Source organism: Vigna umbellata, chromosome 3 (assembly GCF_029865625.1).
Source record: "Vigna umbellata cultivar VRB3 chromosome 3, Vumbellata_1.0, whole genome shotgun sequence".
In the NCBI taxonomy this organism is placed as follows: Eukaryota; Viridiplantae; Streptophyta; class Magnoliopsida; order Fabales; family Fabaceae; genus Vigna; species Vigna umbellata.
The window spans coordinates 24,168,168-24,182,162 of NC_142167.1; the positions used below are offsets into that span (position 1 = coordinate 24,168,168).

At 38.8% G+C, this 13,995-nt stretch overlaps 1 protein-coding gene across 1 annotated transcript; it reads left to right on the forward strand.

Moving 5' to 3' along the window:
• Nucleotides 1–12,295: 12,295 nt before the first annotated feature.
• LOC148202032 (uncharacterized) lies at nucleotides 12,296–13,696 on the forward strand. Its single transcript, XM_088108527.1, has 4 exons — nucleotides 12,296–12,585; nucleotides 12,676–12,892; nucleotides 12,978–13,139; nucleotides 13,221–13,696. Exons 1-4 carry the CDS (start codon nucleotides 12,412–12,414, stop codon nucleotides 13,694–13,696), a joined length of 1,029 nt encoding a protein of 342 aa, XP_087964653.1. The 5' UTR covers nucleotides 12,296–12,411.
• The last annotated feature ends 299 nt before the right edge of the window (nucleotides 13,697–13,995 follow it).

A 13,995-nucleotide genomic window follows, 5' to 3' on the forward strand; every position in this document is an offset into this window, starting at 1 on the left:
TAGTGTTGGACGTAATTCCTTGATCTTTCAGGAGAAAATTCAAGGTAGTGCCCTAGTAATGTTTAGAATGAATTGCATGGTAGCTCAGTCTTGGGGGTTTTCCTGACGCTCCAATGGTCTTTCATTCTCAAGTAGAGAGGATTGATTCATGTGGTGAAGAGTAGCAGGATCCTAGTCTTGGGTGCTTCCAGTATGGCCCAAGGTGAGTGATGACGGACTAACCTCGTGAGTGTGGTAGGGTAAAACCCATTGGCAATGGCTTTGCTAAGCAATAGAGGCCACCACGAGTGCATAACCTGCCATAGCTTGACAATCATTCTAGTCCGGACGAGTCAAGTTTAAGTGCAACAAGTCATGTGTGTGTTGTGTATTGTATTTGTCTTTATTTTCATGTTGCCTGTGACTGTTATAACATGATTTTATATCTAGCTCACCCTTGCTTGCTTGGTTGCTGTTGCTTGTGTATGTTTCCTTTTGCGATAATCATCCACTTGGGTGGGAGCAGATAGCGAGGAGGACACTTTGGAAGCAGCTCTTGATGGGGACGGCAGTGCTACAACTTAGATTTGCTAGTTTTTAATTCCATGAACTCATATTATTTTGAAGGACTTTAATGCATCTAAAGTTTTAAATTCTCTGTAATTTCCGGGGAGAAACTCTAATACTCTAGTTTTCAATTCCACACTATTCTAAGGATGACTGAAATCCTAATTACTCTTGACTGCTTTCCTATATTATGCATGATGACGTCTTTATTATATGTATGTCTTTTCTATATATTTTGGGATGTCACAATATAAACTAAAATTGACTTGCTCGTGGTGATAAAAAAAATTATTTTTAAAAAAATGCCTAACTTTTGTAATATTAACTTTGAATCACACCATTTTTTTGTAAAAAGATCTAATATTCATCCCAACTAAAAATGATATTAATTCAATATTTTTATTATTTATTATATTGTTTTGCATTATCTTCTTTCTTTTTAGCAGAGTTATTGTATAATTTGACTACTTTGAATATGTGAATTGAATTTAAATATAAAATGAGATATTTTAAAGTCTTAATTATTAAGAAATAGATTTTAAATATAATTTAGTTCTACAAAACCTTAAAATAAGATTTATACTTAATTATATATTATAAATTGATCTATAATTTGACAATAGTTTTTGGGAAATATTTGTGTACACAATAATGAAGAAATGGAAAGGAAAAAGAACTTGTGAGATTGAGAAAGAATGCAACAAGACAATGACCAATTAACAGCAGGTGTTTTGAGTGTGTTCAACCAATACTAACCAAAAACGGCTTTGGTTTTATATAGAACCTTACATTTACTGCTTTATATTATTCATCAAAATGGTCCCACAAAATATATAACTTTTAGGTGAACTTCGATTTCTCTCCCTATTTCTTTCTTCAATGATAAGATGGAAATTGGAGAAGAGTGAAACTAAGGCGGATAGTTAGGTTCAATAGAAATAGATTTAGACTTATTAATTTTTATTTTATTTTGTTCCTTTTTTATAAAATTTTCAATTTTCAAATAAATGGATGTTGTGTTTTGTAATGGTTTTTTTCTTTGTTTTTTTTCTATCTTTTTATGAGTTTGATTTATTTAAGAATTTTCGTAAATTTTTTAAAAATGTTCATTTTCGAATTCTCCACCATGGTCACTTCTGATTGTCATAATCTTACAATCTTTTTTATTTTCTACCTTATAAAGTTTAGAAAAGGTGTCAAAAGCACCATCCTTATAGGTTAAGAATTTTACCCATGTCCATCTAGTGAAGTCGTCGACTACTACTAGTCCATAGCATTTATCACTTACAAATGTGGTTTTTGTAAGACCAAATACATCTATATGAGACAACTCAAAAGGTCTTTTAGTATAAATAACATTTTTACATTTAAAAGATTCTTTGACATGTTTGTCTTTCACGTAAGTATCACAAAAGACTGTGTTGAATGACACTTTAGGCAACCCTCTCACAATGTCATGGTATTGCAACTTTGAGATTAATCTCATGTTTGCATGTCCATATTTATTATGCCATATCATTGCCTCATCTTTTATAGACACTAGACATGAAACACTTTGAGCATGCAACTCATTTAGGTCTATCTTGTATAAGTTTCCTTGCCTATCAACAGAAAATACTAGTAGACCTTTGTTGTCTATGACTCTACATTGGCCTTTTTCGGAAACAACATTATATTCACTGTCACATAATTGACTTATGTTAAACAAATTATGTTAATGAATACATTATCAATAAAGGGGGAAATGTCTGTACATATCTTTCCAATGCCAATTATTTTGCCTTTTTGGTTTCCTTCATAGGTTACTATTCCTCCCTTCTTACTCCTTAGACTTTGGAACATACACCTTTCTCCCGGTCATGTGTCATGAGTACCCACTGTTCAGGTACCAGGACATGGGTTTCTTTTCGAATGCTAAGCATATTTGCAAGAAAGATTATTTTGTATTTAGGTACCCATCTAGCATTTTATCCTTTCTTATTGGATTTGGACATCTTCTTATGTTCAGAAGTTGATGTATAACTAGTATTTTTATCATTGGGATTAACAAAATAAGCGAAGTACCAAAAACACACTAGAAGGGGGAGGGGTTGAATAGTGTTAATGGAAAATTTTTCACAACCCTCCTGATATAGCACGCTACCGAGCTCTTGAAATTTTCCTTTAAATGATTAAAGGCTTGACTCAATAGATTTGTATAATAAAAAAAGTTTGTCGTGCTATTCAGAATGTAGATACTTCAACATTTTATTAAGAACTTTCTTCATGAAAAATATCATTTAGCTTGGAAGATTCTTGTGTTTGGAAATAAAGCACGATTGCAGGTTTTCACAAGAGGATCATTTAGGTAAGAGAAGAAATAATTGCACAAGAGATTTTATACTGGTTCCACTATAATCTTCACATGATTACAAATGAGTATTAGACGATTAGGCGTATAAACGATTTTGTCTTTAACAATAAGTAATTTTAATTTTAGGAATAGGATAAGTGTTTCTATTTTTAAAACCTAATCATCTCTTATCATAAGGGTGTCTACAACCCTTGATTAGGAGCCCTAAATGCTCATTTCCCTCAAATGTTCTATTTAACCCTTTATATAAAATGTCATTTTCATGTTGAAGTATTTTGATGCATTTAGCATCCTCGACAATCGTTGAGCCTTTTTTTCAAATCTTTCATTCTTTAAAATGAGATTTTCAACTTCTCGTTTATACTCAACCAGCTTCCCTTTCAATGATTTCGTCTCGTCTCTCAATGATATCAAATCATTTTCAAGGATTCATTTTCTTTGAAAAAATTGTTATTCAAAGTTCATTGTAAGCCTGAACGCCTAAGTGTAAGTCTATGAAATCTACTTCCTCATTTGAGCCTAATCTAAAGTGCCTTGGCTTCTTGCATTTGTAACAAACCACCAGTCCTTCCTTTTGTTTATCCTTTGGTTGACTTCTTGAGGTAGACCCAATGCCTCTTCCTCTAAACAAAGTGTTTCTTTTCTTTTTGCACATGGAGTGAATTTTCTTTGAGATGAATAATAATTTGTCATCTTCTTCTTCTTCATTCGAATCTTCCTCATCATTAGATTCTTCAGAAGATTCTTCAGTGTTGAAGGCCTTTGTGGGAGATGGTCTTTGAGCTTTGAGAGTGACGCTTTTATCTTTTTTTCTTAGTCTATTGTCCTGTTGTAGCTCAAGCTCATGAACCTTCGGGATCCCAACCTACTTTTCTATAATTACACTATCAAGGTTCTTGGATGTTATGAGAGTTATGACTTACTGTCTCCATTGCCTTGGGAGGCTATGTAGAATTTTATCAATATTATCAAAATTATAATAGACCTTACCCATAGATCTCATTAGGATGGTCTGGAATCTGTTGAACATGGCTTGAGTGTTCTCGTTGTCCAACATGGAGAACAACTCTTATTGTTTGGTTAACAAACTTAACTTGTTCCTCTTTACTTCATTTGATCCTTCATTCGTGATGACAAGAGTGTCCCACATCTCCTTGATGTCTTTGAAGGCCTGGACTTTCCTATACTTTTCTTTAGATAAAGCACACATTAGAGAATTACAAGCTTTGGAGTTGAGAATGTAACTTTGTTTTTAATCATCTGACCATATGCTTCTAGCCAATAACTCATTCTCTTCTTTTAGAGGTATATAGTTTTCGTTCTCGACTACGTCCAACATGTCAATATTCCAGAATTCAAATAATGTTATTATTCTTTGTTTTAAGTAATCCAACTTCCCCCTTAAACAAAGGAGTGCAGTTAACGACATATCCTTCGTTAAATCGATGTTTAATTTTCTTTGCAGGGGTTGAAAGGTAAGTAATAGTTATTAAACACTTAAGTTTATAAAACATTGTTTAATGAAAAATCTTTGAAAAACAAAACAATAAGACAATTGTTTTAAGATGTTTCACTAATCATAATTGATTACAAAAATTTGAAATCCAAATTTGGATGCTGGTGCTTTAGCAATATATTTCATATATTTGAAATTCAATTATTTTTATACATTTATACGAAATTTTCGTAATCTCAAAATAAACATCATACTAACAATTAATTATTATACTATATTTATAAATGTATCTTTTGTGCTGATAATTTAAACAATATGTTCTTTTTCCGTTAGAAAAAATATTTTTTTCCTTTAAATTAGAGAAGGTAATTTTCCTTTTGTTTGTATTCAAATAGTGACAACTTTTTGTGTTGGACTAAGGATGTTTATGAAAGATAAGTGCTTATTGAATCCAGAGACGTGGGTGCCTATTAGATTCTATCTTACCGCTTTTGATATTTATTACATAAAATATCTTAAACGGTTAAAGCCACTAACCACATTTTTATGTAAGGTGGTTATTTCTTATTTTGCTTATAAATACAGTAACAGGGCCAAGGTCCAGGTACGTTCTCTTTATGCTCTAGAGACCCTAGAATAATATTTCAGAGCAGTATCATAATTACTCTCTTGAGAGCTGAGGCTCCATAATTCACATCTGACTTGAGCGTCGGAGTATCTTTGTAGGTACCTCCCCCTCCTTTGGCGAGTATGAAGAGCAACAATTGGAGAAGAGCAAGCGTCCCAGACAGCGTCCTAGACAGCGTCCCAGACAGCGTCCCAGACAGCGTCCCAAACAGCCAGGAGCAATAAAGACACACCGGACAAATGTACACCGAAACATTTTGGCGCCCACCGTGGGGCCGAGTGCAATCCCAAAGAAGCCACAAGAGGAGCCTCGGCCTCGATGAATCACTTTTTCGGAAAGAGCTACTCCCTCAAATCGCTGCATTGCCACCAAGAGTTTCCTCCGCGAGCCATTAACGCCACCGCAAACACCTCTGCGAGGTTGCGCCGGTGAGCACATCAGCGAAATCACACCCTTTCGCGGATCAGACCCAGCGCAGAGACAACCCCTCAAATTGGGTCCGTCCATCAACCTCCGTCGCACCATCAGACATAGCTGTCATAGGGGAACTGTTAATTCATCCCCATCGCCCCTCAGGTACGATCATGCTGACCCGGCGACAGTGGTGGAGACCACCTAACTCCTGTCCACGATGCTTCTCAACAAGCCGCCGTGTTATGCGGTGAACAGCCCACACCAGCACCTTCGCTGGCGCCACTCCTCAGAACCCCAAAACACGCCAGATCAAAACCACAATTCCTAATTTCCCAAATTCCCAATTACACCAGAAATCACAGAACAACAGGAACCCTAAATTCCCAAATCACAAACCCAAGGCTAGGAGCTCGGTTCCAGTCACAGGAGCAGGCTCGCCAGCAGCAAACTCGACGACAGCCTCAGGATTGGCCGTTCCGCAGTATGGCTGATTCTAGGGTTTTTTGGGGTAGAAAGAATTTTACAGAGAGGTGGGAAGGAGACGGTTGTCACCCAGGGTAAACCCTTTCGGTGCCTGGTCAGACCCCTTCTCCACGTCTTTCGCAACCCTCGCGCAATCCACGTGCCGTTCAGTTCTGCCTCCACGTCATCCAACCCAAATTCTATTCCCCAAAATTCAAACTCGGAACGACCCTGGATCATTTCCGGTTGGACCACCAAGAACGAGCCGCACTCTGTTGTCGGTCATCCATGGCCTCAAATACTCCTTCATTCGGCAATTCGGATCCACCACCCTTCGGTCATTCGACCAAACTGAGATGCTCGGTTAGTAAACCTCTATGACGTTCGGCCCTACTCATGATCGGCCATTTCATCTAACGGACGTGCGGCTTCAAGCGTCCAGCGTCCAGCGATCAGCCTCGCCAAACGTTCTGCCTTTCGGCTTTAATGACGCTCGACCATCCATGGTCACAAGCGTTCCAGCGTTCGACCACACTGATGTTCAACCATCCGACCCTCCCTGGCGATCAACCATTCGGCGCACTCCAAGGTCGTCCACCTTGGTCGACAGCAAGACCGAGTGTCGACAATGACCGATCGACAAAACCGTCCTCATCACCGTTCGACAGTGTCAAGCTCGACACCATATGTGTCGAGCGTTCAAACATCCTGACGTTCATCACCTGGCCTTGACCGGTTGACAACTCGGCATCTGTGACGTTCGGCACCTTGACCTCAGCCGTTCAGCCATCCGCGTCTCAAGCGTTCGGCCTAAAACGTCCGGCATTCTTCCCTATGGACGTTCGACCTAAAGCATTCGACCATCACGACCGTTCGACTCAACTGATGTTCAACCATCTGGCCTCAATGACGTTCGTCCTCTTGGCTTCGATCGTCGTTCGGCCATTAAGTCTCACGGACGTTCGGTCACTTGTGCTCATCCCTTCTGCTTCAATTGTGACGTTTTATGTGGTCTCAAGCGTCTACCATTCGGCCATACACATGTTGGCTCATCATCGACGTTCGGCCTCAAGGGCCCAACACTCACTTACTGATCATTCGGCCATCATTCCATCTCCTTGACGTTCGGCCTCAAGGGCCCAACACTTACTTACTGATCATTCGGCCATCATTCCATCTCCTTGACGTTCGGCCTCAAGGGCCCAACACTTACTTACTGATCATTCGGCCATCATTCCATCTCCTTGACGTTCGGCCTCAAGGGCCCAACTCTTACTTACTGATCATTCGACCATCATTCCATCTCCTTGACGTTCGGCCTCTAGCGTTCGGTCAGGCACGATCTCAACACTCAATCGTTCGGCCATACTCTTGTTCGACCTCTGTACGTTCGGTCACTCGATCTCTCTAACAATCGTCCTCAAACGTCCCACACTCAGCCTCGCGTACGCTCGGCCTTTCGGCTACGAGGACGCTCGAAGACTCGACAATCAGTGTGTACGAGCGTCCAAACAATCGGCCGATCGGCCTCGCTCTTCGGATTCGAACGCCCGACAATCCCTGTGTACGAGCGTCCTTGCTGTCAACCGCTCGGCCTCACATTCGGTCTCTACTGCTCGACCATACCTCGAAACGAGCGTTCTAGCATTCGAGCGACACGGTCGTTTGACCCAACTGATGATCAGCCGTTCGGCATCAATGACGTTCGTTCTCTCGGCCTCAATCGTTCGGCCGTTACATCTTGTGGATGATTCGGCCTAAAGTGTTCGTCACTTCGTTCGCCCTTCCAGCCTATGTCGCTCGACCATCCATGTCAACGAACGTTCAAGCATTCTGTCGTTCGACCTCAAAAGTGTTCGTCATGTGGTTTGAACCGCTCGACCATCCCAGGCCACGAGCGCTTAAGTATTAGGCCGTTCGACGCCACTAATGTTATCCAGTCGTCCTCAATGACGTTCGGCAGCTTGGATTCAACCGTTCACCAATCCGTCTCATCGACGTTCGAGAAGTCCGTCTCCAACGTTCGGCCACCCCGCATCAATCGCTCGGCTTTCCGTGGCCTAAAAGCGTCCGGCACTCTGCCTCACTAACGTTCAGTCACTCGACCTTTGGTTTCAACCGCTCAGTCATTCGGCCTCTTGACGTTCGACAGCTTGGCCTTGACCGTTCGGCCTTCCTTACAGACGTTCCTCATTTGGTTTCAAACAGTCGACCATCAATGTGTACGAGCGTTCAATCAGTCGGCCGTTCGGCCTTAAAAGCGTTTGTCATTTGGTATCAATCGCTCGACAATTCATCTGTACGGCGGTTCGGCCTAGAGCGTTCGACATTTCGCTCACCATTGACGTTCGGTCTCTACCGCTCGACCACACATCCACACGATGCTCCGGTATTCGAGCGCCACTACCGTTTGACCGAACTGATAATCAGCTATTTGGTCTCAATGACGCTCGTCCATTTGGCTTCAATAGTCGTTCGACCATTAGGTCTCACGGACATTCGGTCGCTTGTCCTCAATCCTTCGTTCTCAATCCTTCAGCCATTTTTTGGCCTCAAGTTTTTGATCATCCGACCTTAGCGTTCGACCATGCATGATCACAAGAATTCCAACACTCGACCACTCGGCCTTATTGACTTTCGGCCTTTATCGCTCGACAATCCATCGACACGAGTGCTCCAGCATTCGGCCATACTCTTGTTCGGCCTCCTAACGTTCAGCACTCACCCTTACTGATATTCGGCATCTTGGTTTCAACCTTTCGGCCAATCGCTTCATTAACGTTCGGCGATTCCCGCAGAAAGCGTTCGGTCATTCGGACTCACTGTCGCTCAGCCATCCGATCTCTTTGACGCTCCACCTCGAGCGCCCAGCATTTGGCCTAACTAACGTTCGACCGCCAGGTTTAAATCATGACCGAACGGTCTTATCTATATTTTATATATATATATATATATATATATATATATATATATATATATTATATATCTCATGCAGGTCACAGTAGACGGTCAACCAAAATCCGAGCATTTGGGAAAACACTCCTAGACCTGGTGGATGTTCGCCCTAGAACACCCAGGAGCATTGAAAAAAGGGATACACTCCCTCTGGTAGTTGTTCGCCCTAGAACACCCAGACCTGGTAGATGTTCGCCCTAGAACACCCAGGAGCATTTAAAAAAGGGATACATTCCCTCTGGTAGTTGTTCGCCCTAGAACACCCAGAACATCGACCTTTGCTTTCACGCGCTCGACAATCCATGTCCACAAGCGTTCAAACAGTCGGCCGTTCGGCCTTAAAGGTATTCGCCCTTTGATTTCAAGTGCTCGACAATCCATGTCCACAAGCGTTCAAACAGTCGGCCGTTCGGCCTTAAAGGTATTCGCCCTTTGATTTCAAGTGCTCGACAATCCATGTCTATGAGCGTTCAAGCCGTCGGACGTTCGGCCTCAAAGGTGTTCGACCTTTGCTTTCACGCGCTCGACAATCCATGGCCACGAGCGTTCAAACAGTCGGCCATTCGGCCTAAACGGTGTTCGACCTTTGGTTTCAAACGCCCGACATCCCCTGTGTACGAGCGTTCAAGAAGTTGGCCGTTCGGCCTCAAAGGTGTTCGACCTTTGCTTTCAACCGCTCGTCGAGCCCTGTGTACGAGCGTTCAATCATTTGACGTTCGACCTCAAAGGCCGTCGTCCGCTTGGCTTCAATCATTTGGCCTCACATGCTACTCGACCTCTACCGTCCGTAGCCTCAAGCATTCACCTTCTATGACCTTCGGCTATAAAGCCTATACCGCTCGGTCATCCTTGGTTCACGCTCTCTAATACCGCAAATACAGCGAATACAGCCTCCATCAAACTCATAAGTCCTATAGTTACCACGTCCATAAAACAGAACGGTTAACTCGGACTTGGGGGGCATGTTAAGTGGTAAGATATTTTGTCTTAAATATTATATTTTTATTACATAAAATATCTTAAACGGTTAAAGCCACTAACCACATTTTTAGGTAAGGTGGTTATTTCTTATTTTGCTTATAAATACAGTAACAGGGCCAAGGTCCAGGTACGTTCTCTTTATGCTCTAGAGACCCTAGAATAATATTTCAGAGCAGTATCATAATTACTCTCTTGAGAGCTGAGGCTCCATAATTCACATCTGACTTGAGCGTCGGAGTATCTTTGCAGGTACCTCCCCCTCCTTTGGCGAGTATGAAGAGCAACAATTGGAGAAGAGCAAGCGTCCCAGACAGCGTCCCAGACAGCGTCCCAGACAGCCAGGAGCAATAAAGACACACCGGACAAATGTACACCGAAACATATGAAAAAAGAGTGTTCTCACCCAAGTGCTTTTCTTTTTTCCCTTTCTTGAACAGTTACCAAATTCAATAGTTTATATATAGACAAGGTCTAAAATACAATAATGCCCTTTTTTTTTCCCATATAGTCGTTGCTGCCTAAAGTAGAGAGGAAGCCTACTTTATTATTGTAGTCAAATTCTTTTTAAGTTTTGATACATTCTAATGAGTTATGTTTTCCATGTTTTCTTAATGTTTTTTCGCAGGAACAATTACATTGATGATGCTAAAAGGGTTTTTTTATTTGGTGTCTTGCTGAGGTGTGTTCTTCATCCATAGGTTTGCTCAAGTTTTTTCTAACTATTGTTAGTCATGGTTCCTGAATATTAATGAGATGTTTCTCTGCCATCAGCCTTGTAATAATCATGTACAGACTTGACAGTTGTTGTAATACTCTGCTGTTGCTTCATGCACCCCACAATTACTAATTGTATCCATAATAATAGGAACAAACTCAAATATTCTCTAAAACTTTACCACATCGTCATATTGTCATTATTACTGCTATCACCGCCGCTTTCATCATTACTTTTGCAGAGGAAGAAGACGAGAGAGAATGTTCTAGACATAGAAAAGAAAAAAATGCACAAAAAAAAAATCATCTTGAAAAAGCTCTTTCCCAAATATATTTTAAAAATGACTTTCACAATATATTAGAAGTATATAAAAACCTCATTCCGAAAGATATTATATATTATTTTAAACTTTTTTTTTGAAAACTCTATTCTATAATACATGTATAATACATGTATCTGAAAAATTCTATTCTAAAAAATTTATTTCGAAAACTATGTTCCTATAATTTCATTAGGAAATATAATTCTGGAAATTCCGTAAGGTTTCTAGAACGTAATTCTGGAAGACAATTTTTCAAACAGTAAAATGGTTATTTTGAAAATTTTATGGATGTGGAAAGAAATCGTGGTGTACAGTAAGTAAGACCCCGTTAGGTTTTATGCTATTAGGAGTGTTTGATCTCGAACAATCAAACACTTATATATGTTGTTACTGGTTTTTTCTGTTTATTAAATTGAATAAACGAAGAAGAAATTATTTCTCAAGTCTTAATTTTCTTTGTCCCTTGTGACTTTTTTTTATCTGTATTTTACAATTATAGCTCTTGAATTTGAAGAGTTTTAAATATTTATTTCCCATGATGGCAGGAAAAACATTAAGTTCTTGTAATAACTAAAATGAAAATCCTCCTTGTGCAGTGGGTCTTCCACCACATGATCCAGTGTTAAATGTGTTTATGTAGCTAGCAACGACGAAAAACAAATTGGTAAAGAAGATTGCATTATAAAGTTCCTTAGTAGGTTGAATGATGAGTTTGATGTAATTAGAACTCAAATTTTGGCCCTTGTTCACTTGAATGAATTTGGGAGGATTTGAAGGTAAATCTTTTGTTATATATTTGAGTGGATTTTGGAGGTAAGTGAGAATGAATTTGGAAGTAAAATTTTTTGATCTGTCACATCAATCAAATTCTACACTAATTCTCACAAACTTTACTTCCAAAATCCACTGAAATAAACAATAAAAAAATTAACTTTAAATCCTCTCAAATCCATTTAATTACTGAAACCCTTTCCTTAGTACTACAACATGAATTGAGGATTGAAAGTTTAATAATAAATGTAACTATGCACAAATATGGACAATTTCATAGAATTTTCTAATGCGTTATAAACATTTTACTATTTGTAATTTTATAACCAAAAGATATAAGAAAAAAGAACATTTCGAGAATTTATTTTCAATACACAACTTTTTAATTAGATTAGGTAGTGGGTTAAAAGTAACAATCTCAAATATACTTTATTTTGGATGAAAAATGAATAATTTTTAAAAAAATATTTATAAATTTAGAAAATAAAAGATTGTTAATTTACTGATATATTAACATAGATTTGATTAAATATAAGTTATTTATAATTGAGAGTGAATAATTGAACCTAATTAATAGATTTTTCTTGGAATTTCAAAAGAGTGATTAGAGTTTAGAATAACTATTTTTAAGTAAATAGAAGTGAAGAAAAGAATTGAATAAAAGGATAAGGGGAAATTAAAAGTGAAAAAAACATAAAATATTTTAAAAAAATTATTCAAAAGGTGGGAAACTGGTGTGTTTAAATACAAACTGTCCTCACACAGTGCCATCACGATTTCTCTTTGCTTGCATTCTAAGAAATAAAAAATGATGATGCAAGAAAGCCTGGGAGTGGAAGAATCGTTCGGAAAGGTTAACATTTCGCCGAGTCAAGTTGCATTCATAGTAGACCAGTATCTCTGCGCCAACAACTTATCGCATACGCGTGCCACCTTCCGCATGGAAGCATCCTCCCTCTTCGCCGGTTCCTCATTCAATCAGGTTTTCTTTTTCTCCTTTTAACAATGCACAACTCTTTTTCTCTTTCTCTCTTAACCAAATTCATTTAATTTTTCCTTTTTTGTTTTCTAGATATACAAGCCTTCGTTAAATTTAAAGCATATACTCGATGATTATATATTTTTGAAGAGAAAAAACTTAATCTTGAATCAAGAAAGGGTTGCGATCATGCAAGAAAAGTACAGAGTTGAGAAATTGGTGCAGGAAGTGCAAAATGTCGTCTATGCTTATCGTTCCTTTCAGAGGCTAATCCCAATAGATATTCCTGTTACGAATAAAACCCCTTCAGGTACATGAATTTAAACATTGGTGTTTTTTTTCATTCCTGAAATTACAGTCCTCGAAGTGTTATAGTTTTGATTTTATTTTTTTAGGTGTGTGTACTGGTACCACCTCCTTTGTTCAGAACACAAACACATACAACAAAATACACGGGCAGCAGTCTAACAAGAGAAAGAATAGTGAAGCAATACATGCGCCCACAATTGCAAAAAAACCTCGTGGTAGACCACCTGGGAAGAAAAATCAAGTTAAAGGTATAATGGTTTCTGTCTATGTTAAGCATACAATATCTTTTCAATTTAATTTTAACTCTTTTATTTCATGTTCTCTCTCAGGTCTAAACGTGCTCCCACCATTAGGGACTCAATCATTAATTGTGAATTCCACAGCTACAGGTTCACAAGTTCCCACCACCTCATCAATCATAGAGACACAACCTGGAACAGCAACCAATAAATCTGTTACAACATGTAATAAGGATGTTGTTACTCATTGTGAGGCTGTTGTGGTCTGTCCTGAAGAAGAAATAAGTAATCAACCCAGCCTTCACCCTTCTCCTATAAGTTCAGATTCTGACACAGAAGATAAGAGGGAATTAGACTGCAATGCCTCTCATGTATTTTTGGAAAATTCAATACCAAATGAGTTTTCCATCCCAGAAACAGAGAAGGAGCATTCACAGTTGGATCTATCACACGTTAAGTTTTCAGATTTAGATATGGAGTACTGGTCAAACTTCTCCTTCAAAGACACAGGCATCTTTGCTGAAGATTATTTTGATGGTCCAGCTTTAACTCAGGTTGATGCATGAAGGTTTTTTGTTTAGATTGATGTGATTCTATGCAATAACATCTTTCACAAAAGGGGACATGCAGTTCTAGTTTATTAGCTTTTGGTTATTAGATAAAGCCAAAATGATTTATCTTTCAGTGATTTTAGCTTACTTCTTTCTTGTAGGAATATATTGTATTCATCTGGAAAACATGTAAAGAAAATTTCTCCTAATGAATAAAGTTTTCAAATTCTTTTTATCAGTGATGGATCTGTCCTTGGCTTTGATTGCTCTGATGAATTTTTTTTATTAACCCTCAGTTAATTATACATTTTAAC